General features: G+C 53.6%; 1 protein-coding gene across 3 annotated transcripts; it reads left to right on the top strand.

The window, feature by feature from the left end:
* Positions 1 to 921: 921 nt before the first annotated feature.
* Positions 922 to 23,536, top strand: PHF19 (PHD finger protein 19). Of its 3 annotated transcripts, none has more exons than XM_007968227.3 (15): positions 922 to 1,064; positions 3,399 to 3,599; positions 4,099 to 4,180; positions 7,898 to 7,993; positions 8,501 to 8,601; positions 9,111 to 9,259; positions 11,516 to 11,611; positions 12,378 to 12,446; positions 12,646 to 12,766; positions 14,682 to 14,749; positions 16,042 to 16,203; positions 16,787 to 16,874; positions 17,932 to 18,017; positions 18,957 to 19,052; positions 20,985 to 23,536. In XM_007968227.3, exons 2-15 carry the CDS (start codon positions 3,414 to 3,416, stop codon positions 21,325 to 21,327), a joined length of 1,743 nt encoding a protein of 580 aa, XP_007966418.1. In that variant the 5' UTR covers positions 922 to 1,064; positions 3,399 to 3,413; the 3' UTR covers positions 21,328 to 23,536. The 3 variants fall into 3 exon arrangements, with proteins under 3 accessions (XP_007966418.1, XP_007966419.1, XP_072877981.1); XM_007968228.3 differs by lacking the exon at positions 922 to 1,064 and adding an exon at positions 1,091 to 1,174; XM_073021880.1 differs by lacking the exons at positions 922 to 1,064; positions 3,399 to 3,599; positions 4,099 to 4,180; ... (1 more) ...; positions 8,501 to 8,601; positions 9,111 to 9,259 and adding an exon at positions 10,485 to 11,043.
* The last annotated feature ends 320 nt before the right edge of the window (positions 23,537 to 23,856 follow it).

Here is a 23,856-nt window from a genome sequence, read left to right as displayed (position 1 = left end):
TTTGTTGTTTGGGGCTATTTTTCGGCCATGTAGGTTTCCTCTTTTGTGAATTGCCTTTTGATATTCTTAACCCATATTTTAAAAATTGCATGGTTAGCCCACTAAATTCCCTCCACCTGGCACACCCACCAACCTATTTCCACAACCTATCTGAATGCCCCCTTTTCTGGAAAACTTGTGTCTCTTGCCCGCCTGTGTTGTTCTTGCGTTGTGGCTTTATGTGTTATGTCTGTCTACCTTACATGCATGTTCTGTTGTGTCTCTGTTGTGCACAGTGTGTTCCCCCTTGTGTATCTATGCCTATGGCTGGTGTGTACAGTACTTCCCTTTGTGGTGTGTGTCCTGTACATGCTGCGGTGTGTTCTGACCTGTGTCTGTGCGCTGTGCACTGTGTGTTGTGTATCTACATTACGCTTGGGCTGTGTCTCTGTGCCGAACGCCTGTGCTGTGAGTGCAAGCTGTTGTGTGGCCCGTTTGGCCGTCCTGGGTCTGTGTCTGCCTGTCTGCGCCAAGGGTCCGCGCCGCCCTGCTGTGTGTCTGTGCCAGGGTCCGCCGGTGCCTGCGCGCAGAGCTGTGTTTCCTCAACAAGTGTGCGAGCGGCAGTGTGCGCCATGCGCACTGCCTGGCGTCTCCGTGTGCGCCGCGGTGTGGCCGCTCCTCGGCGGGGGGCCCAGGTCCGGGATAGTGGCCGCGGAGGATGCGCGCCCGCGGGGCGGGCGGGGGCGGGCGGCGCTGCGGGGCCCGGCGGCCGTGGGCTCCAATGGCGAGGCCAGCGCGGCCCCCGCTAATTACATAAGCGGGACGTCAATAATTCGCGGGAAAACGCGAAAAAGATGGCGCCCCGCGCCCGGGGGGCCCCTTCCTGAGCGCCCCGGCCCCTCCCTCCGCCGCCTCCCCCTCCTCCCCGCGGCGCCCCCGCCCCGCCCCGCCCCCGCCGAGACCCCGACCCCGGCCCCACGGGCGGACACTCGGCCGGGCAGCCGCGGGCCGAGAGCAGCCGCCTCCGCCACCGATGCGCCTGGTGGCCAGACTCCAAGTGGGACCGGCGGACACGCAGCCTCGCGGTGAGTTCTGAGCTGTTGGGCGGACTCCCCGCCACACTCGTCTCTCCCGGCCCTCATCCCTCTCTTTTCGAAATCTCCCTGAACTTTGGCGGCCCGAACGCCTCCGGGGGGTGAGACTCCTATGGAGCGGGGCGCTCGGGGGTGGGGACGGGGCATGCAGGGTACCTGCGGGGCAAAGGGGCCCCACCCGGGTTCCCGAGCCCCGGGGGGCGTGGGTGACAGGTCGTTCTTCCTTGCCCCCGATCTTTAATTTTCCTGTCGGGGTGGGGGGAGGACGGACGAGCGTTTGGCATTTCGCTCACGTCCGAAGTCAGGCTGCGGCAGGGTCGGGATGGGGGAGGCTTGGCGTCCGAGCGACTGAGGAGAGGAGCGCTGAACCCGAAGGGGGTGCTTCTGCAAGCTTTTTACCCCCTCCCGAACACCCTTTTTAAAAAGCCAACGGCCGCCCTGGGAGAGGCCCCGGCGCATGAATCATCCTCGCTTCCTGCCCCCGCCCGGCCCCGCGCTCCCGGTGCCGCGGATTTGAACTGGACGCAGACGGGAACCCGCAAACAGGCATTTCTTTGCAAATGGGTTTGAATCAACCAATCACAGCCCGCGGGGGCCCGCTCCGGGAGGACGGAGGCGGGGGCTGGGGGGGCGCCACCCTGGGGCCCCCGCCCGGCCAGGGTGGAGGCGGGTGCGGAGACCCGGCCGGCTCCCAGAGGCGCAGCGGGGGAGGAAGTGTCAGTTTGTGAACCTGCAGCGGCCCCGGCCTGGCCGCAGGCCGGGCGGGCGGGGACCTCGCAGCGCCGGGCGAGCCAGGTGGCATGGAGAGGACAGGGGTTCAGACCGCATCCCCTGCGCGGGAGCCTATGCGCTCTGCGCTGGAGAGAAAGGAGATGGGAGTGGGGGTGGAGAGGGTCGTGGCCACGCCACCATCTGGGGAGCCGAGACCACTGCAGTGCCCGGCTCGCCCCGGGGCCCCGCACGTAAACTCGCACTTAGCTTCACACACTCCCTGGCACAATGCCGTAGACATCATCCTGCCCAGTCGCACAGGAGTACACACAGGCACCACGCAGAAACAGGCACTGGACTCTCTCCCTGTGAACAGATAGTCTAACACCAGGTGCCCAGCGCCATGGCCACAAGGAGGAGACCCGAGTAGGCCCTCGGGGAAAGAGCGAGGCTATATGTGGCTGTAGTGGAGAGTGTGTGGAGGGGCATGGAACCAGGTGAGCCCAGCAGGGAAGGAAGGGGCGTTAGGGACGGCTTTGAGCACCAGTGAGGGCAGTGGGGAGCCCCAAAAGGTTTCTGGAAGGACATTGGTGGCCCTGCGGATGAGTCCGGTGGAGAAGCAGGAATGCAGGAGTGACCTGTTTAGCACTGGGTGCAGGTAGTATCGTTCCCCACCCCAGATGCCTAGTGGAGGTGAGCACAAGGCCCAGGAAACTGTTATTGAATGATGAATGAATGAATGAATGAATGGCCCAAGCAAAAGATGAGACCTGAACTCAGACCAGGGCAGGAGGATGGAAGCTAGAGCTGGAAAACCAGAAATCATGGCACTTAAAATGGCCTGCTGTCGCAACTCATTGCTTAGAGGAGTTTGAGATGCATGGAGGCAGTGCCACTAGCAGGGAGAGAGAAATCAATGGGTGAACTGCACGTTGACTAGGATGGTGAGAGACAGGCATGGAGAGGCTGGCATGGGGATGGATGACTTCACTGCTTGGAGCAAATGTGTATCTGGGTGAAAGCATAAGTGGGTTTAAATGTCCCAGAATTGGTTTCCATTAAATCAGCTCATAATTTAGAATAGAAGGGGGGATTACAAAAGACAGATGACCCAGGCTACGCTAGTTACAAGCCACCCAGTTTTCCTTTCTAGGTGAGTTTTCTCTGGACAGGGTAGGGATGGTTGCAGGGGTTGGGGGTAAAAATAAAACCCAGCCGCTCCCCTGGAGAAGATCATCCATCCAGAGCACATGGAGTGTGTTTGCTTAAGGAATAAAACCTCAGCCTCCTGAAACAGGGAGTGGTTCAGGCCCGCTGGGTAGGGGACTTTGTTCTGTGTGGGTTGAGAGATCCATTCTCTTTAAAAGACAGTGTGGTCTGGGCCATGGTTCTGCCTTTGGCCCATCAGCCTCTTCTCCTTGACACACCTGTTTGCCTATCTGTAAGACGTGAATAGTAATATCTCCCTCATAGGATGGCCACGAGGAATTAGTGAGATAATAAATAAGTCTGGCTTATAGCACAGTATACAGAAATGGTGGTTTCCTTCCTTCCCCTAATGGGATTTCTGAAGCAGGGAAGCAAGAAGTAAAAACCCTGTTTTGTCTCTCCCAGTGTCAGGGGAAACTGATGGAGAATCGAGCTCTGGATCCAGGGACTCGGGACTCCTATGGTGCCACCAGCCACCTCCCCAACAAGGGAGCCCTAGCGAAGGTCAAGAACAACTTCAGAGACTTGATGTCCAAGCTGACGGAGGGCCAGTATGTGCTGTGCCGGTGGACAGATGGCCTGTACTACCTCGGGAAGATCAAGAGGGTAAACTCGTCCTCTCTGGCGCCTGTTCTCAGGCTCAGCATCTCTCTGCTCATGTTCCAGCCTGGCTGTCAGACCAGGGGGCAGGGGGATTTCCGAGGAATTCCCTTCTTGTCCCTCATGCCCAAAGCTGGTGGTGGGAGGAGCCAGAGCCTGGTCTTGCAGGCACCATCCTTAGGGTCAACATCATCCAACCGGTTCTTTAGAAAAGTGCTCTGAGAGCCTACAAAGCAAAAAAGTCAGGTTCGAGAGGATCACAGAGGAGCATCTGACTTGTGCTTCTGTCCTCAACATTCTGACCAAGTTTTCATCCATGGGTGTGCAACCCTGGCTGTGCAACTCCAATGACAAGGAGTACACCCTGTCCAGGAACTGCCATCCTCCTTCCCCTTCTAGCCCTGCTTTCTGGAGCATATGGAGACAAAAATGGGGGAGGAAGACTATGTTCCAGGTTGGCTTTCCCCAACCCTTTCTCACTTGCTCCTTCCTATCTGTGCCCCAGGTCAGCAGCTCTAAGCAAAGCTGCCTCGTGACTTTCGAAGATAATTCCAAATACTGGGTCCTATGGAAGGACATACAGCATGGTGAGTTTTCCTAACATTTCAGGTAGCCCCCACCCTCGCCAGGTCTTCTCTCCTCTGCTGCCTTCATTTCTTCCTTCTCTCCTTCCATCTCTTACTCCTGGCATCTGCCATTGTCCATGAACCCCAAGCCCCCCTGTGATGATGATCTAATCTGGTTGTATATTGACTTGGGAAGGTACTTAGGACATCAGTCATCCCCTTTAGGATTCATACCCCAGGAGGGAGGCTGGGCAGGGATCCCAGCCTGGGCAGGTGGGGAAGGGAGGTGTTAGGAGGGCCAGACTGGGCCTCAGGCCTGTGTTTGCTTCCTGGCTACACTATAGCTCCAACTGCTCAAAGCTCTGGGTCAATCTGGGCTAGAAAAGGGGGCGTGTCCAGGTAATCAGAGTTGTCAGCTCTAGATGCAAGCACAGCATCCCCGATTTAACATATGAATAAAACTAGTGGAAGCAGCCCCCTCCACGGGGCAAGGAGTCGGGAGGAATGGGAGAAAAAACAATAAAGCAGAGATAAGTCAGGCAGGGTGAAGATGGACATGCCTGGATGGAGCTAGACCAGCTTTCAGGGCTGAAAGGAATCTGGGTTGGGTACCATCCCTGCCTTCAGAAAGCTGACATCTCTCCCTTACAGAGATGGCAAGTCAGGGCCATCTTTGCCACCATTCTCCCTTCCTATACACACAACAGACATCAGTAGCCATTGACAACACATGTGCTTTCAACATGGAGCCCCAAAACCTGTCAATCAGAGTTGGCATGAGAGGAGAAACATGTTTGCCATTTATACTCTAACAGGAGAAGAGACATGGCCCCTAGAGGGGGAAGAAGCAGGTTTTAGGGTCAGGTGGACCTTGGACCAGCTTTGCCACTTAACTAGCTGCATTTGCAGAGCAAGTAATATGACCTCTCTGAGTCTTAGTTTCTTCATGTGAAAGATGAAGTGAAATTACTGGCTTCATAGGGTGGTTGGGAGGCTTAAGTGAGCTAATCCATGTAAAATGCTTAGCTCAGTGCTATTGGTTTTAGAGAAGCTATTACTCAAGAATTTGTTACCAGCTGGGCACAGCGGCTCATGCCTGTAATCCCAGCACTTTGGGAGGCCAAGGTGGGTGAATCGCCTGAGGTCAAGAGTTTGAGCCCAGCCTGATCAACATGGTAAAACCCCGTCTCTACTAAAAATACAGCTACCCAGGAGGCTGAGGCAGAAGAATTGCTTGAACCCAGGAGGCAGAGGTTGCAGTGAGCTGAGATTGCACCACTGTACTCCAGCCTGGGCGACAGAGCGAGACTTCGTCTCAAAAAAAAAAAAAGAATTTGTTACCGTAAGAGATGATTCCAAGAAGCCTGCCAAGTAGAGGCTGCCGAACCCAGCCAGTTAGTAAAGCTTTCAAATTGCCCCCTTCTCCAAGAAATTGTGGCCAGTGCAGACCGATTCCTCTCCAACCCCTGAAATGTATTATATAAATATCCAAAGCAATGAGGATCTCCTCTCCTGGTTTACCCCCTTATTGAAAGCATAAGGAGCCAGATGGAGAAGACCATGCACCTTAGCTGACCTCCTGTGGAGGCCCACCACATATCAGGCTCCTTGGAGGTACCCACAGTGATCGGCTGAAGAATGGCTTGTCTCCTAGCCAGAACTGCCCCTTCTGGGCAGAATGGTGACCCTCCGGTATCTCCCGAGATTAGAGCATAAGGTTGAACACCACTGTAGTTATTGATCCATTGCTTCATTAAGCCAGTGAGGACTTACTGAGACGCACTGTGGACACCACCTTCCTGGGAGCATGTTCAAGAATAAGAGGCAAGGTTCCTGCTTGGCCATATATTCAACAAACATGTCTTGGAACACCTGTTACATGCCACACTCTATGAGGTCCTGGGGATACAGAGATGAAGAGGTACCATTTCTTTTTTTTTTCTTTCTTTCTTTTTTTTTTGTTGCCCAGGCTGGAGTGCAGTGGTGTGATCTTGGCTCACTGCAAGCTCCGCCTCCCGGGTTCATGCCATTCTCCTGCCTCAGCCTCCCGAGTAGCTGGGACTACAGGCGCCCGCTACCACACCCGGCTAATTTTTGTATTTTTAGTAGAGACGGGGTTTCACCATATTAGCCAGGATGGTCTCAATCTCCTGGCCGTGTGATCTGTCCACCTCGGCCTCCCAAAGTACTGAGATTACAGGCGTGAGCCACTGTGCCCAGCCTCCTTTTTTTTTTGAGATGGAGTCTCGCTCTGTCACCCAGGCTGGAGTGCAGTGACGCGATCTCGGCTCACTGCAACCTCAGCCTCCCGGGTTCAAGCGATTCTTCTGCCTCAGCCTCCCGAGTAGCTGGGACTACAGCCACACGCCACCATGCCTGGCTAATTTTTGTATTTTTAGTAGATACGGGGTGTCACCATATTGGGCAGGCTGGTCTTGAACTCATGACCTTGTGATCCGCCCACCCCGGCCTCCCAAACTGCTGGGATTACAGGTGTGAGCCACTGTGCCCGGCTGAAGAGATACCATTTCTACCCTTACAAAACTTTCAGCGTGCTGGAGAAAGAAGACAGAAACACATATCAAAATGTGTTTAATGTATATGTACAAACCTTTCACACATAAAAACATATTTATTCTTCAACCAAAATAAAATGCAAAGAAAGAGATGGAGAGGGGACCTGTAGATTAAAAGTAATTTTAAAAACATCAGCCAGTCACTATGTATGGACTTTACTTGGGGACCTTGATTCAGAAGAATAGACTTAAAAGTATTAAGGCATTTGTACTTAAGAGACAATTGGAAATGAGAAATTAACTGAATTTGTTAATGATATTAAGCAATTATGTTAACTTTTACGTGCAGTAAAGGTGTTGTAATTATGTTTTTTAAAAAGAGTCTTGATCTTTCAGAAATACATACTGAAATATTTATGGAAAATCTATTGGGTATCTGGGCCTCAATTTAAAATAATTACAGGAAGGAGAAGTAGGTGGGAATATAGTAGATATGAGATTGGCCATGAGTTCATAAGTGATGAGAAGATGGAGTTTCATTATAACTTCTAGGCCGGGCACGGTGGCTCACGTGTGTAATCACAGAAATTTGAGAGGCCAAGGCAGGCGGATCACTTGAGGTCGGGAGTTCGAGACCATCCTGGCCAACATGGTGAAACCCCATCTCTACTAAAAATATAAAAAATAGCTAGGCGTGGTGGCATGCACCTGCAATCCCAGCTACTCAGGAGGCTGAGGCAGGAGAATTGCTTGAACCAGGAAGGCGGAAGTTGCAGTGAGACAAGATCATGCCACTGCACTCCAGCCTGGGTTACAGAGTGAGACTCCATCTGAATAAAACAAACAAAAAAGGTATATTATCCCATAATAAAGTTTTAAAAAATTATTTAACGACAATTTAACAAAACAAGTTAAATAAGGCGGGAGAGGCAGCATGATGTGGTCAAAAGAACAAAGGGTTAGATGTCAAATAGCCATGGGTTTAATCCCACCCTCTCCTTACTAGCTAAGCAAGGGACTTGACCTCTCAAAGCCTCAATTTCCCCATCTTTAGAATGGTAATGATGATAGGCATCTCAGAGTGGTTGGGGAGATTCAGTGAGGTGGCATGTGGGGCCTAGTGCTAGGCCTAGCAGACAGTAGAGGCTGGGCATCTGGAGAGTGAGTATAAAACTTCTCCTTCCTGTGAGCTGGATCTGACCCTCAAGGGCCTCTCTTTCAGCCGGCGTTCCAGGAGAGGAGCCCAAGTGCAACATCTGCCTGGGGAAGACATCAGGGCCGCTGAATGAGATCCTCATCTGCGGGAAGTGTGGCCTGGGTGAGTGGAGAGAGCAGGGCCCTGAGAAGGCCCCAACCTATGGGTCTCCACGCACTGGCCCCTGATGGGTACTGCTTCAGCCTGTTGGGGCCTCTGCTGGCTTCCTGTTTCTCTTGGCACTCCAGGGTGAAAGGGGGCCAGTTGCTGTGAGTGAGGGCTCGGGAGGAGATCCTGGGGAAAGCTGGGAGGGTATGATGGTGTATGTAATTTGGGGCCCTGCTAAACGGAGAGGATGGGTGGGAAAGATGGGACTCAGGCACTGAAGTCAGACCTTCCTGTGCCCCCCCTCCCCACCCCAACTGGCCAATGCTGTCATTTAATTCCCAGCCTGGACACTGACTTGGCCACCTTGGTGGGCATCAGCAGCCAGGCTCCCGGCAGCTGGCAGGCAGAGCTCCTAGGACTTCCCTCAGCCTTCCCAGTCCTGCCTCCTTTGGGCCAACTGGCCTTGGGCCACGGCGTCCCTGTGGACGGCTCAGGCGCTCACTGCCCCCTCCTCTGCCGTAGGTTACCACCAGCAGTGCCACATCCCCATAGCGGGCAGTGCTGACCAGCCCCTGCTCACACCTTGGTTCTGCCGACGCTGCATCTTCGCACTGGCTGTGCGGGTGAGCCTTTCATCCTCCCCAGTCCCTGCCTCTCCTGCCTCCTCCAGTGGGGCAGCCCAGAGACTCCAATCACAGAACCTGAGCTCCAAGCAGAAGGGCCATACCTGGGCTTGGGAGACAGATAGCGCCTCTGCCACTGTCCTTGGCCTTGTAGACTCCCTGAGCCTCAGTTTCCTCAACTGTAAAGTGGAGATGGATTTGGTGTCGGGAATAACAGGACCAATAAATGATACTTTACTATTAAAAAAGAAAATCCATGTAAATACATGTTGGTAATTGTTGCCTTTATTGCGCTTATTACTCTTAATTCTGTTATCAACAGAGTTCCTTCTGGGTTAGAGGGGATGGGTTTGGAATTAATGAGAAAAAGCTGCTTGCTTTTCTGACTACATTGGAATATCTGCGGGTCCCCCAAACCCTGGCAGCACTTCCCTCGATAGACAGCCGTGTGCTGACTCGCGTGGTCCACCCGGACCTGGTGGTTGACTGGGGCCCTCGTCTCCCCCCAGAAAGGCGGCGCGCTGAAGAAGGGCGCCATCGCCAGGACGCTGCAGGCCGTGAAGATGGTGCTGTCCTACCAGCCCGAAGAGCTCGAGTGGGACTCGCCCCACCGCACCAACCAGCAGCAATGCTACTGCTACTGCGGCGGTCCCGGAGAGTAAGGCAGGGGGTCGGGGCCCCCCGGGAGGCAGGGCAGGTCTGCGATAATCGGCGGCGGGGACCGCCCATAGGGAGCGAGCCTGGAGTGTCAGCCGAGGCGGGGACCTTGAGGGCGGGCCCAGCGTGCTGTGCTGTGGGGGCAGGGCCTCGAGGGGCGGGCCTGGAGTGTCAGCCGGGGGTGTGGGGCCCAGGGGGCGGGACTGGGGTGTCAGCCGCTACGGAGGCGGGGCCTCGAGGGGTGGGTCCGGAAAATTGGCCCTGAGGGCGGGACCTCGGGAAGTGAACTCCGCAGGTTAGACCTGGGGGCGGGGCCTCGAGGGGCGGGCCCGGAAGGTTAGACCTTGGGGCGAGGTCTCGGGAGGCGGACCTAGCGGGTTACGACAGACCAAGCAGGATGCCAGGGAGGTGGGGCTGGTTGAGAAGCAGCCTGTGGAGGGGCGGGGTGGGGAGGAGGAAATAGTAAGGCCTCGGGGACAGGACCTGAGGAGGCGAGGCCTCAAGGGGCGGCTCCCGAAGGGGAGGCCTCGGGGTGGGGCCCGAGGGGGCGGGACCTGAAGGGGAGAACCGAGGGCCGGGCTCCGCGTGGCATTTAGCACTGTGGAGCAGGGCTAGAGGGCAGAGGTGTTTCCTTGGAGCTCTGTAGGAAACGAGGAAGTATTGAAGTGTGGTTAAGAGCCTGGGTCGGACACAGTGCGAATCCTCCCTGGACGTCCACGTCCTGGCCCTGCTCCTTACCAGCTGTGCAACCCCTGAGCTTCAGCTCTCTGAATAGTTTCCCCATCATGTGGTGATTATGAGCAGAGCGTGAATTACATAATTCACATAGAGGTTCACATAGTGTCTGGCACTTGGTAAACACTGGAAAAAATGAGCTGTTACTGGTGGTAGTGGTGGCACTAATGCATGAAAGTCAAGATAACCTTTTCACTGTCAGAGTCAGTGGAACCGGCTGCTGGTAAGATGTTAAGATCGTTTTCCTGCCTGGCGCGGTGGCACATGTCTGTAGTCCCAACTTCTCAGGAGGCTGAAGTGGGAGGATCACTTGAGCCTGAGAGATGGAGGCTGCAGTGAGCCATGATCGTGCCACTGTACTCCAGTCTGGGTGACAAAGCAAGACGACCCTGTCTCCAAAAATAGGAAAGATTGGTTTCCCTGGAGATGTGCAATCAGGCAGGGTGGGGGACGGGGGGCGGGGCATGTTATGTCGGGGCCACTGTGGAGGGAATTCTTGTGCTGGCTCTGCGGCAAGAGTCTTTGATGCTTCCTTGCCGACCTGGGTCCCTATGTAGCCATAGCAGCTGAGCTTGCTCCCTTGGGCTGAGTGCACTTGGCATTGTGGAAGGAACCATAGATGTAAGAGGCAGCATCTCTGGCCTCAGGAAGTTCAGCCGTCAGGACCCTCTGAAGTCCTGAATCTCAGCCCCAAGCTCCAGCGGGGTAACTTGGGCAATGCTTGAACTACTTCATCTCTCAAATGGGCTTAACCTTAACTTCAGGCCTATGAACTTCCCCAAGTATTGTCAGATGGAGAAATGCTTATGGAAACCTTTCTTGCATTAACGCAGTGCTTCTCAACACCTATGGGCAGGGTTGCACAGGATGCTGATTAAAAATGCATCCCAGAGGCTTCTCCAAAGATTGAATAGGTCTGCAGTGGACCAAGGAATCTGCATTTTAACCTGGAGCTCACCTGACAAGGTGTCAATGAAGCATTGAGTATTTTGCTCTTCATATTCCATGAATAGTTATTGGATGACCATGATAGAGCAGATACAGTTGCAGGTGAGAAAAGCCAGATGTAGTCTCGCCCCTGTGCAGATGATAGAAACCATTATTCTCCTGTGTAGTCTCCAAGGCAAACATTTCCCTGTCAGCAGTGTTTAGGAAGCAGTAAGTCCAGAAATGGTGGCTTCATTGTGGCATGGCAAGGAGAGCACAGCGTTTGAAGTTAGGGAGACTAGAATTTGAGTCATCACCCTCCACTTGCCTTCTGAGTGAGCTAGAGCAAGCCGTTTCACCTGTGACTCATGTGTAATATGGAGACAGTGTCCCATCTTTTACCAGGTTGTGAGATCAAATGAGAGTATATGTCCAACTCCCAGGTCCTCCCTTGGCACAGCCTAAGTGCTCAGTAACTATGAATTATCTTCCCTTTCTGCCAGTAGAGGGCACATTTAAGTTGGGAAAGGTTGCCAAAACTCATACCTGACTGGGGGTGTGGTTCTGGCTGACCTTGGCTCCTCTGTCTCTCCAGATGGTACCTGCGGATGCTGCAATGTTACCGGTGCAGACAGTGGTTCCACGAGGCCTGCACCCAGTGCCTCAACGAGCCCATGATGTTTGGAGACCGGTAGGTGCTAATTTGGTCCAACTGGGCTTCGGGCATGGTAGGGAGGGGGCAGCGATGGCAGCAACAACTCCTGCACGTTGACTGCCAGGCTCCAGACAAGAGGGGGTCTGTGACAATGTATGCCTACCTGTTTAATGGAGGCAGCTCAAGGTAGGGGATCTCCCAGCTATGCAGGGCCAGGAGGCAATAAAGAAGTATTCTGAGCCACATCCCTAGTTGCCATTGATTTGTGGCGTACCTTAGATAAATGCCTGCCTTCCCTACGCCCCAGTCTCTTAAGTGTCTGGGGAAGAAGGGGTGACACAGTCTTTGCGCCAGCCCTGCCCAGGGTTGTTACGGAAGCTGCTGGGGAAATGGACGACTTAACATGGCTTCTAGCTGATGGAGCTAAGCTAATGGAGTCATTATGGATGTCAAACCTGATGTTATGCATCTTTTGGTTGGTGTCTCATGTCATTTGTGATTGCATGTGTGTCTGTCTCTGAGGGGAAGAGGGTGACCATGGCAGCCCTAGCTCAGCTCACTCTCTCTGAACTCAGCCACGCTTCAGGGCAAGAATTGGGGAGGGGATTGAGGGCAGGGGCTAGAAGGAATATGGGATATCTCTTAGTCCCTGTCCTGCTCTGTCCTTGCCCCCCAGTGGCCAGCAGCCCTGGGAGTGAGAAGATTATGGGAAGGCAGGTGGCGAGTGAGGAGATCAGGGGGCTGGACTGGGGGGGTGTCCGAGCCCCTCCCACCATAGGCCCCCCTCTCTGCCCACCCACAGGTTTTACCTGTTCTTCTGTTCCGTGTGTAACCAGGGCCCAGAGTACATCGAGAGGCTGCCCCTGCGATGGTGAGAGGGTGGGGCTTAGTCCAAACCGACCGCTGCTCCTTCCAGCTTCTCCCCTCCCTCCTCCCTCCTGGAACGATTCCATTTCCAGCTACTGGGTCCCAGCTCTGCCCCTGTCTCTCAGCCTGGACCCAGAAAGCTGTGATGCTGGCTGAGCAGGCTGCCACCTCACCTGGTCCCACCTCCTTGCCCCCTTGTCCAGGGTGGATGTGGTTCACCTGGCCCTCTATAATCTGGGGGTACAGAGCAAGAAGAAGTACTTTGACTTTGAGGAGATTCTGGCCTTTGTCAACCACCACTGGGAACTCCTGCAGCTTGGCAAGGTATGTGGGGTTGTGGGATGTCAGTGGCAGGAGACAGAGAGGTTTGCCCAGGGCCATGCAGTGCAGGACAAGGATGGAGGTCTCAACTCTCACCCTTGAGTTGCTGCATCCCTGAGTCCAGGCCTCTGAGCCTGTGTCCTTTAAGGGCCTTCCCAATCCCAGATTTTGGCAGTGGGCAGGTTGGGGCCTCCCCAGCTCAGTGGAGGGGAGCTGAGGCCTTAGATCAAGTCTGGCTGGAACACAACTCTCTGCTGAGTATTTGACCCACTCCAGATTTCCTGGCTGGAATGCAACATGGAGTGGGTCTGCCCACTGCTGATCCTATGCGGAATAGTGGGTCACCAGGGGCCTGGGAGCCTCAGATCCATGGAGTGAAGTAACAAACGGAGACTTTCAGAGTCAGAGCTGGAGAGTGACTTGCCTGTGGTCAGCAGAGCTTTGGGGCTGAGCCATAGCTGGAGCCAGTGATCCCTAATCACTCCCATGGGGGTGCTGTGTCTTCTTTTCCCTAATGACATCCTTAGAATCCCCTCCATCACGTACAGAGTGAGGCATCTTCTCTGTAGACTGCCCCAAATCCTTCTTCAATGAAAAGGAATTTTAAAAGAATAACCTTTATGCTTTGCAAAACATTTTATGTAATAACATCTTCATTTACAGTGTTTGATAATTTTTTTAAAAAATAGATATTATAAAACCTTAAAAGATACACACAGAGTTGGTTTTTAGTAACTTTTTTTCTGATTTTTTTTTTTTTTTTTTTTTTTTTTTTTTTTGAGATGGAGTCTCACTCTGTCACCCAGGCTGGAGTGCAGTGGCTTGATGTCAGCTCACTGCAAGCTCCACCTCCTGGGTTCACGCCATTCTCCTACCTCAGTCTTCCAAGTAGCTGGGACTACAGGTGTCCGCCACCATCCCCGGCTAATTTTTTGTAGTTTTAGTAGAGACGAGGTTTCACCGTGTTAGCCATGATGGTCTCGATCTCCTGACCTCATGATCTGCCCACCTTAGCCTCCCAAAGTGCTGGGATTACAGGCGTGAGCCACGTGCCCAGCCCTGATTTTTTTTTTTAATTGTACATATTCCTGATGAAAAATCTTTAAAGTACCAAAAAGTAAAAGGAAGTATACTTTTTAAAAAATCCGTATCACACCACCCAGAAATCACTAGAACTAATGCATAGGTACATTTCCTTTCTGACTCTCTTCTATGAATATTTTTTTCTGTTTCATGGTTTAAATGATACAGTATATGCAGTTTTAAATAATCTTATTTTTAGTATACATTATTCTTTTCCATGTTATTAGAATCTTCATTAAACTTTTTTTTTTTTTTTCTTTTTTTAATGGAGTTTCGCTCTTTTGCCCAGGCTGGAGTGAAGTGGCGCTATCTTGGCTCACTGCAAGCTCCACCTCCTGGGTTCAAGCAATTCTCCTGCCTTAGCCTCCTGAGTAGCTGGGATTATAGGCGCCCGCCACCATGCCCGGCTAATTTAATGGCTACATTGGTTTCTACCATAGCTTACTTGTTTCCTTCCTGTTGGGCAGTTTCTTTCCCATTCGTCCACCATTAGAAACAATGCCACCGTTTTGTATGTGAAGTTTTGTTCGCATTTCATGTTGTATCTGCAGATACATAGATTCCATGATAGATTCCATGGAGTATCATTACTGGGTCAAGGGTATGGACTTTTTAAAGCTCCCAATACAGTTAGGTCAGGAGGTATTCTCTCCATTTACAGATGGGAATGAACTTGGAAAGGTGAAAAGGCTTATCTGAGATCCTGGAGTGAGTCAGTGGTCCTCACCTGGAGGACTCAGAAGCATCAGGAGATGGAAGGGAGGGAGTAGGGGCTGGGGCCTCCCCACGAGCCATGTGCCTGGGTCTGATGTTCTGCTGGCCTGTTCTCCCAAAGCTCACCAGCACCCCTGTGACAGATCGAGGACCGCATCTCCTCAACGCTCTGAACAGTTACAAAAGCCGGTGCGTGCAGGGTGGGGAGGGAGCGTGGTGGGGCCATCTACAGGTGAGATTTCTTCCTACCTCATAGCCTTTGCTCAGGCTGTGCTCCCTGCCTGGGTCCTCCTCCCCTTCTCTCTGAATCATTTCCATTCTCCAAGATCTAGGGAGCACCCCACCTCCTTTGCACAGCCACTCCAACCACCCCAGCAGCCTGCCACATTTTGGTACTGGGCTCAGCTCTGTAGGGGGGCCGCACCCCTGCTCTCTGAAGGCCCCTCCTGCTCTAGACATCTAGGCCTTATGGGCCAGGCACTGAGGGATGGGTGCATCATCTGAGGTGGGCTACAGCCTCCTGACCCATCCCTCAGCCCCTGCCTTCCCATCCAGAGTTCTCAGTACACACAGCTGGTCACGTCCCTCACCACACCACAGAGGCATGCCCAGGCTCCTGAACCTGGCACTCAAGGCCTTTTAAGACCAGGCTGTGCCCGTGTCCTCTGCCACTGTCCCTTTGCTTTCTGTATTCTGGGTGCCAGCCATCCTGAGCCCTTGGTTTCCCACCTGGCGCTTTTACTCATGCTCTGCCCTTTGCCTAGGATGTGCTTCAGTCTTTTTTACTCATTTGTTCCATCAACAAGTATTCATTGATTTGCTGTTCTATGTCGGGCCTGTCTGGGTGCTAAGGTCATAGTGGGGAATAAAACAAGGTCCTCATCCCTGAAACTCTTCCAGACACCTCTAGGCAGAATTACCCACTCTCTTCCACATTCTCATGGTTTACGGCCCAGACAAAGCCCTGCTCTTCAGTACAAGAGGCCCCTGCCCTTCTAATGGAGGACTGTCCATTGGGATGGCAGGGGGCCTCTTGTACTAAAGAGGGTAGGGCTGTGTCTGGGTCACTTCTTCAGCCTCAGGGCAGCCCACCCAGTGTTGCTTTCAGTCTCCTGGGGAAACCAGAGAACAGAATGAAGTAGATTCCAGTATCTTGACCATAGGAGTTCCACTGTGAGCTGGAGGAGGCCTTCCTGCAGGAGGTGGCCTTGGGGCTGGTTGAGGCAAACAAAAGGGAGAAGAGCAGCAAGAACCATACTTGTGCAGGAGGAAGCACAGGGAGGAGGCACCAGCTGTGTTCTCATCTTCTACCTGGAACCCCGCATCCCCTGGGCTTTGAGGAAATCAGCATCTCCAGAGGCATTCAGATTTTAGCTCTGGGTCCAGGGAGGCAGAGAGGCTTGTGTCATGGTTCACCTCACTCCCCAGGAGGATGAACTGACGGACTCCAGAGCTTCCTCCTCCCGCTGCCCACCCCCCAGGTTCCTCTGCGGCAAGGAGATCAAGAAGAAGAAGTGCATCTTCCGCCTGCGCATCCGCGTCCCACCGAACCCGCCAGGGAAGCTGCTGCCTGACAAGGGACTGCTGCCAAATGAGAACAGTGCCTCCTCAGAGCTGCGTAAGAGAGGAAAGAGCAAGCCTGGGTCAGTGCTTGGGGACCCAGGGGCCAGGGCTGCCGCCAAACTCGGTTTCTCTGCTTCCAAGCAAGCAAGGAGGACCTGCACCCAGCCAGTCCCAGCTGTAGGACCCTGAGAGGGCTAGGTAGTGGCTGAGCAGGATCCCAGATCCCAGATCCCCAACTCCTTTCACCACCACAGCCCCCTCATTGCCTCGCAGGGAGGAAAAGCCAGATCTGAAGACCCAGCCTTGCTGGATTAGGACTTGGGCAAGGAGGTGAAGGGGAAGGCAGTGTGTGTGAGGGGTCCCTCGCTCTCCTGGCTCATCTGAGCCCCCTCATCCTGGCACTGGGGGGCCGGGCAACTGGATGCACGTGCCTGGGGGGGGCACCTTTTCTTTTTCTGCCCACTATACCCTCTCCACACCCTCCCACCCCTACTGCCCCCAAGGATTCTCCCTCCTCCCCAGGCCTCCCTGTGAAGGTGCAGCTGTGTTCAGAGCCTGTCTCCCCAACTGCTGTGACCCCCGCCCCTGCGGCGCCTCCCTCTGGGCCATCCTAGGGCCCTCAGGCTCTGACGGGGCCACCTTCTCCCTCTTCTGTCTCCACAGTTTGTTGCCTCACGAATTCCAGCAGCAGAAAAGGCGAGTTTATAGAAGAAAAAGATCAAAGTTTTTGCTGGAAGATGCTATTCCCAGTGTTAGTTCCTTGTTTTCTTACTCTCCATTTTCATACACAGGGTCAGCACATGTTAGGGCTTCCTGTGCCGAAAACTAAGTCCCCCAGGCCCAGAGAACTCTCTCATGTCCCTTAAAGGAGAAGCCAGTCCCTATTACAGCTAAGCCAGGCACTCCAAGACCCCTGCTTTATCTTCCCCCAAGTTCTCCCAGGAACCCAAAGTTGGGGTACAACGGCAGGTAATATTCTTGTCCCCACTGTCTAGGTAGGGACACTGAGGGAAGGGTGGGGCAGTGACTTTCCTGAGACCACACATCAAAGTGGCAGAGCCCAGCCTGGAACCAGGATTCCAGAGCACTTTCTTTCCTCCTTCAGTAACCCCACCTCCTCCCTGAAGCCCCCTCCCTGTGGGCAGTAATCCTAGCAATGCCTCATGTCCCAGCACTTTGCGGTTTAGAAGCAGTATTTAATTTTACTGCACTTCCTGACATCTTTTTTTTTTTTTCCTTTTTGAAGCGGAGTCTCGCTCTGTCACCCAGGCTGGAGTGCAGTGGTGCCATCTTGGCTCACTGCAAGCTCCGCCTCTGGGGTTCACTCCATTCTCCTGCCTCAGCATCCTGAGTAGCTGGGACTACAGGCCCCCGCCACCACGCCTGGCTAATTTTTTGTATTTTTAGTAGAGACAGGGTTTCACCGTGTTAGCCAGCATGGTCTCGATCTCCTGACCTCGTGAGCCGCCCACCTCGGCCTCCCAAAGTGCTGGGATTACAGGCGTGAGCCACCATGCCTGGCCCTGACATCTCTTAAGAGTGAAGCAAGGCAGGGGTTATTGTCCCCATTTTGCAGTCGAAGTAACTGAGGTCCAGAGAGGTGAAGGTCATACAGTCAGCTAGAGACAAAGGCAGGGCTAGAACTGGGATGACTTGGCTCCCTGGTCAGCGCTTAGAATAAAAGTGATGGTCTTACCCTAGGAAGGGCCCAGCCTTCAGCGGCCCTGGCTGGATAGGAGGCAGCCTGTGTGGGAGGCGGATTTGATACTCACTATCTGACCCTCCCTCTCTCCTTCCTGTGTCCACAGAGTGACTTCACCTCAGCCTGGAGCACCAACCACCACCTGGCTAGCATATTTGACTTCACGCTGGATGAAATTCAAAGTTTAAAAAGGTATCAGTGAGGGACCTAGCGGAGAAGTCTGCTCTGGAGACAGGGAGGGAACCAAGCAGAAAGCCAAGCCCCCAGTGAAAAGGATCCCTGCTGCGCGAGTCTGCCTGAAGGGGCTTTTTGCAGTAGAGCTTTCAGCATAACATCCCTGTTCCTAGAGCACCACAGCCCTCCCCACTTCTCCAGCCCTCCCCTCTTCTCCAGCCCTCCCCTCCTGCTTCTCCCCGCCTCGCCCCATGGTTATCCACATTCACCATGCTGTTTGATGCCTGCTCATCTTTGCTCATGTTGCTCCCTCTGCCTGAAATAGCCTTTGCCTTGCCCTAGCCCATCTGAAAACTCAGGACCCTGCTTCTTCCAGGAAGGCTTCACTAACCCTCCCCAGGCTGAGCTGGATGCCCTCCTTTGTATTCCACAGCACCCCGTACTTAAGTACGCCCAAGGGAGGAACTGCATCTTCCATCATTTTATTTCCCAAATTATTAAAGGTCATTTAGTATTTTCCTGAGGACACAGGAGGGCTTTAGAGTCAGACCTGAGCTCCAGACCCTGTTTATCAGTACTAGCTATGTTGCTTTACCTAAATTCCTTAACTTCTCTGAACCTCCTCAGCTATTTTCCTCAAACAAGATAATGCAAATGAAAGCACTCTTGACCTGTGAAGTGTTGCACAGGTGCCTCGGATCACGCTCGAGTTACTGGCACCGGTGCTTACGTCACCACCAGGGAAGGGTGCTCTGGGAGGTTTTCTTGACTTCTTGGACTTTGAAGGGTTAAAGGGTGGCTGGGTAGGAAACAGACAGGTGTGGTGGTGGGAAGCTCAGCTGTGGGAAGATGGGCCTCCACTGGGATGAAGGATGCATGTTAGGGGACCCTGTGGGCCAGGCTGGCAGGACCTTGCTGGCCGGGCCACCAGCAGGCTCACCATCTTGCCCCTCTCAGTGCCAGCTCAGGCCAGACCTTCTTCTCAGATGTCGACTCCACCGACGCTGCCAGCACCTCTGGCTCTGCCTCCACCAGCCTCTCCTATGACTCCAGGTGAGCTTACTGGAGGTCTGGCGTTCACATTTTGCCACATCATTTCTCCCAGCCCCTCCACTTCCCACTTCTGTAATGTATGGGTCATTCTATGTGTCTCAGTCTCTGGCAGGCAGTACCTGGCCTTCTGCAGTTGTGAGTCTGGCTCTTGGACTCTCTGGTTCTGAGTCACGGGGCTTTAGATGGGATCTAAGTACAGGCATTCAGGCTCCTGTGGTTCCATCCCTTTGGAATGCTTCACCTGCTGCAGAAGGTTGTACAACACCTCCCACTGGATGATTCCAGTTCTGGGGTTGTTGGACCAGAGGTTCTTTCACTTTTGGCCTCTGCATGCTATGAGCTTGCATGTCTCTGCCTCTTGGACTACAAGGTTCCCTGACCTTGATTCTTGGCTGTCTGAATATGGTGCCTGTCTTCTGGAGTCTCTAAGGGAAAGAGCCATTTATTTAGAAGCCTGACAGAGGGGAAGACAGAAGATGGCATCCTGCAGGGTGGAAGATTTAGGAGTGGGGACAGAAATCCCTGGGGGCCTATCTCCAATACAGCTGGTCTGGCAACAGCTGGTCCTCAGCAGTATGGGGAGTGGTCGAGCACAGGGATTTCCTCTGCACTCAGGCTGCACTGTATTTTAAGATATTTGAGACCCTTGCAAAAGTAGAATTAAAAGTATAATGCCTGGCCAGGCACTGTGGCTCACGCCTGTCATTCCAGCACTTTGGGAGACCGAGGTGGGCAGATACCTGAGGTCGGTAGTTTGAGAGCAGCCTGGCCAACATGATGAAACCTCGCTTGTGCTAAAAATACAAAAAAAATTAGCCAGACATGGTGGCGTGTGCCTGTGATCCCAGCTACTCAGGAGGCTGGGGCAAGAGAATCGCTGGAACTGGGGAAGTGGAGGTTGCAGTGAGCCGAGATCGTGCCACTGCGCTCCAACTTGGGTGACAGAGTGGGACTCCATCTCAAAAAAAAAAAAAAAAAAAAAAAAAAAAACAATGGTATAGTACCTGTAGAGATCTGTCTTGGAGTCTGTGTCTCTTGACATCTGTCTAGGTGTCCTCTGTTGTTGCCTCTGTATTTTTCTTTCTTCCTGTTTGTTGGTTGGTTGGTTTGAGACAGTCTCGCTCTGTGGCCCAGACTAGAGTGCAGTGGCATGATCTCAGCTCACTGCAACCTCCGCCTGCCAGGCTCAAGTGATTCTCATGCCTCAGCCTCCCGAGTAGCTGGGACTACAGGTGTGTGCCACCATGCCTGGCCTGTTTCTTCCTGTTTCTTTGGTTTCACCAGCACTTCAGGTCTCGGTTTCTGTCTCTAAGCATCTGAATCTGTGCCTTGCCCTGTGTGTCTGTGTGTCTATTTCTCTAACACCTCTATGTGTGTGTGTGTGTGTGTGTGTATGTGTATGTGTATGTGTCTGTCAGCCTCTCCATCCAGGGTCTGGGGTATAGGGTCCATCAGTCCCTAACCCCCAGCCCTATGTGACCTGTCTAGTTCCACGAGTCTGGCGAGCGGCAAGGCAGGATAAGCAGGGCCCCAGCACTGCATGGCCTCAGGAGGCTCAGAGAATGGTGCTCTTGCGCTTTTGCAGTGCTGGGATCCTGGCTGTAAGAGCATATGCTTTGGAGTTGGACGTTCATAGGTTTGAATCCTGGCTCTGCCACTCCCTACCTGGTTTTCTCCTCTGGACCCTCAGTTTCCCTCCTCGCAGGGCTCTTGTGAGGATCTGGTGAGATAATCTATGCCTTGGGAATAGATTATCTCAGGGACTACATGACAGGCACCTTTGAGAGAGCCTGGGAGAAGATGGATAAGAGGATGCTGTTCAGCGCTGTTCTCTTCCACTTTCCTGGTACTGAGGGGAGGGCTCAGGGAGAGGAATCTACCCTGATGGTTCTCTCTCATTCTCATCATCTTCCTCTCCCACTCCTGATACAGATGGACAGTGGGCAGCAGAAAGAGGAAGCTGGCAGCCAAGGCATACATGCCCCTGCGGGCAAAGCGATGGGCAGCTGAGCTGGATGGACGCTGCCCCTCGGACAGCAGTGCAGAGGGGGCTTCGGTCCCCGAGCGGCCAGACGAAGGCATTGACAGCCACACATTTGAGAGCATCAGTGAAGATGACTCATCCCTGTCCCACCTCAAGTCATCTATCACCAACTACTTTGGTGCAGCTGGGCGGTTGGCCTGTGGGGAGAAGTACCAGGTGTTGGCTCGGAGGGTCACACCTGAGGGCAAGGTTCAGTACCTGGTGGAGTGGGAAGGGACCACCCCTTACTGACTAGCCCCCGGGGGTGCCAGGGGTCCTGAAAACCAAAGGAGGAGCAGCAGAAGCCATAGGCTCCCCAGCTTTCTCCAGGCTGGGGTGGGAGAAGGAAGCAGGACAGAGCTGCAAGTGCCTGGCAGAAGGCCCTGCCTGCCTGCCTGCCAGGCCAAGGCCTGCGTCTCTCTGCTGTACCAGCTCTGTACCAGGGCCTCCTCAGGCTCTTTACCCCTGTGCCTGTGTCTCTACACACTCCACAACCCCTCAAACTCTGTTTATCTGTTCCTCTGACCTTGAGTCCCCTGCTCTGGGACCCTTCCTCCTGAGGCCCAGGTCTTTGTCCCCAGTTGTGTGCCTTGACCTCTCTCGCCCTTTTGGGTGTGTTTGCACATCCTGTGTGTGCACAGCTGTCCCTCCACTGGATACCCTTTACACCTGACCCGTGGGGCAGCCAGTCCTCCCAGGGACTACATAACAGGCACCTTTGAGAGAGCCTGGGAGAAGATGGATAAGAGGATGCCGCTCAGCGCTGTTCTCTTCCATTTTCCTGCCACTCCCCACTGCCCTTGGAGAGAGGTGGTAGGGTGGGAGAAAGCCCCTGTGAAAGCCTGCGAGGATCTGAAGAGTGAAGGGCTGGGTCTGCCTCAGAAGGCACCAGCACCAGGGTCCAGGCTGAGAGTGAAGGCTGCCAGTGTCAGCTTTGGCCACACCCCCTCAGTCTCCATAGAGCTGGGCCTGGCCTTGCTGGAATGGAGGCATCCTTCCAGACCTGGGGGACGGGGCTGGGCAGTGGTGGTAGGAGGGAAACCATGTCATGCTAAACCTGTTTCTGGTGCCTCCCACCCCCAGACCCACCAGACACCACACAGCAGACAATATACACCCACTCCCACAAGTTTCCATCCACATGTGTTGTACTTTCAGCTCCAGGCACGCAGACAGCCCCACACGGCCACACCACCACATGCCCAAGTGTACTCACACACAGAGCCACACAGTCCCTCTGGGCCTGCTGGCTCCTCCCTTGGCTTTCTCTTGGCCCACTTCCAGGGCCCAAGTGCTGCAACTAAATGTGAAAGCTCAGCTCCCGCCCCTTCTTTCAGCCCATCAACCAGCTTTGGTCCCATAGGGAAGCACAGGGGACTCACCCTCTTTCATATCCCTTGCCCTGCCCTGAAATGGACAATCACTTTTTGGGATAGGTTGAAATTTTTAAAGGGACTGCATCATTCAGTTCCCTCAAAGGGAAGCCCTTGCCAGTGGGGGTTTGAAAGAGAATTTTTGGAACAACATTCAAATTCTGCCTCATCTGGAGGGAAACCAAAATTGGGAGGGGGAAGAGGACCCCTCATGTTTTGCTGCTTCCAGAGATATTAGAAACTGACTCACTTGATTGGAAAGTGGACAAAAGTGCCTTGACGTGGAGGGTGGGCACCAGATGGGGACCAGCCTTGCCAACTGCTGCTGTGGCCTCCGGCTTGGCTGGTTTTGCAGGCCGCCAGCAGGAAGGCGAAGGTAGTGGTAGAGGAAGAGGCACTGGTGGGGCAGCAGGCCTGCAGGAGCTGTTTTTCCATTACTAGGCCTGACGCCTCTCTACCTGTGAGTGTTCAGGGGGTCCCTGAGATAGTTTAGATGTCCCCCTTCTTAGACCTCAGCTCCCACAGTGCCTTCTAAGGGGGACCTCACCTCCTGTGCACAGCCCATCCACTTTCCTCTGCTTCCCTGGCACAGCCCAGGCATAGATAAGCTGGCATTGGACCCAGTTCTTCCCCCTTCTCAGCCCCACAGCTGCTGCCACAGGGGCCAACTGGGGCCAGGTGGAAGGGGAGCTGAGAAGCTAGCCCCTAGCCCAGGGGTGCTGTGGGACCTGGGATTCAATTTGTAGCTTCCTGCCTGGCTTCAGAGAGCCCACCAACCTCCTAGGCCTGCTTTCCAGACTTCTGAGATAGCCTGGGACGAGCAATCCTGTTACAGTACACCTGGACCTTCCCTACCTGGGCTCTGGGGAGGCTCTGGGCTTGGAGAGGGAAAAGCGGGGAAGGGGTGTCTTCACCACCTGGGAAGATAGCACAAGGCCTAATGAGGTCACCCTGACTGCCCACCCCAGCATTTCATTCATACCAGATAATAGCTGCATTACTGCCAACTGACCTTATAACCCTCTGCACCTTCAAAAAGATTCATGGTTTTTAATTGCTGCTTTTAATAACATTTGTTAAAGTTATAATTGATGTGTCTGTTTTATGATTTAAAAGCTCCCTTTGAACAATTACCTGTCTTCCCTGTAATGAATTAGCTGCTGAGTATCAGAAGGAATTGGCTCTGGCTTTTGCTCTTGGTTTACTGGAGGCTGAGGAGGAATGGCAGGACCCTGTCCTCTGGCCACCTTGCCACTCTTACCACTGCCAGCAACATTCTCACCCCTACTGCCAGAGAGAATATGGAATCTTTTGCGAGTACCCGACCTGTGGGGGCAAAAAACATTAGTTGAGGGCCGCTGAGAGGTAAAAGACGGAAAATGAACTTAGAAATTGACCCTACTGTAAT

The sequence above is a fragment of the Chlorocebus sabaeus genome, chromosome 12, assembly GCF_047675955.1.
Source record: "Chlorocebus sabaeus isolate Y175 chromosome 12, mChlSab1.0.hap1, whole genome shotgun sequence".
NCBI classification, from domain to species: Eukaryota; Metazoa; Chordata; class Mammalia; order Primates; family Cercopithecidae; genus Chlorocebus; species Chlorocebus sabaeus.
This window is presented reverse-complemented; position numbering and strand designations above follow the sequence as displayed.

Coding starts and splice junctions, on each gene's coding strand:
- PHF19 (XM_007968227.3), top strand. CDS start 3,414: ATGGAGAATCGAGCTCTGGATCCAGGGACTCGGGACTCCTATGGTGCC. Junction 9,260..11,515: donor TACTGCGGCGGTCCCGGAGA/GTAAGGCAGGGG, acceptor CTGTCTCTCCAG/ATGGTACCTGCGGATGCTGC. Junction 16,204..16,786: donor AGAGGAAAGAGCAAGCCTGG/GTCAGTGCTTGG, acceptor CTGTCTCCACAG/TTTGTTGCCTCACGAATTCC.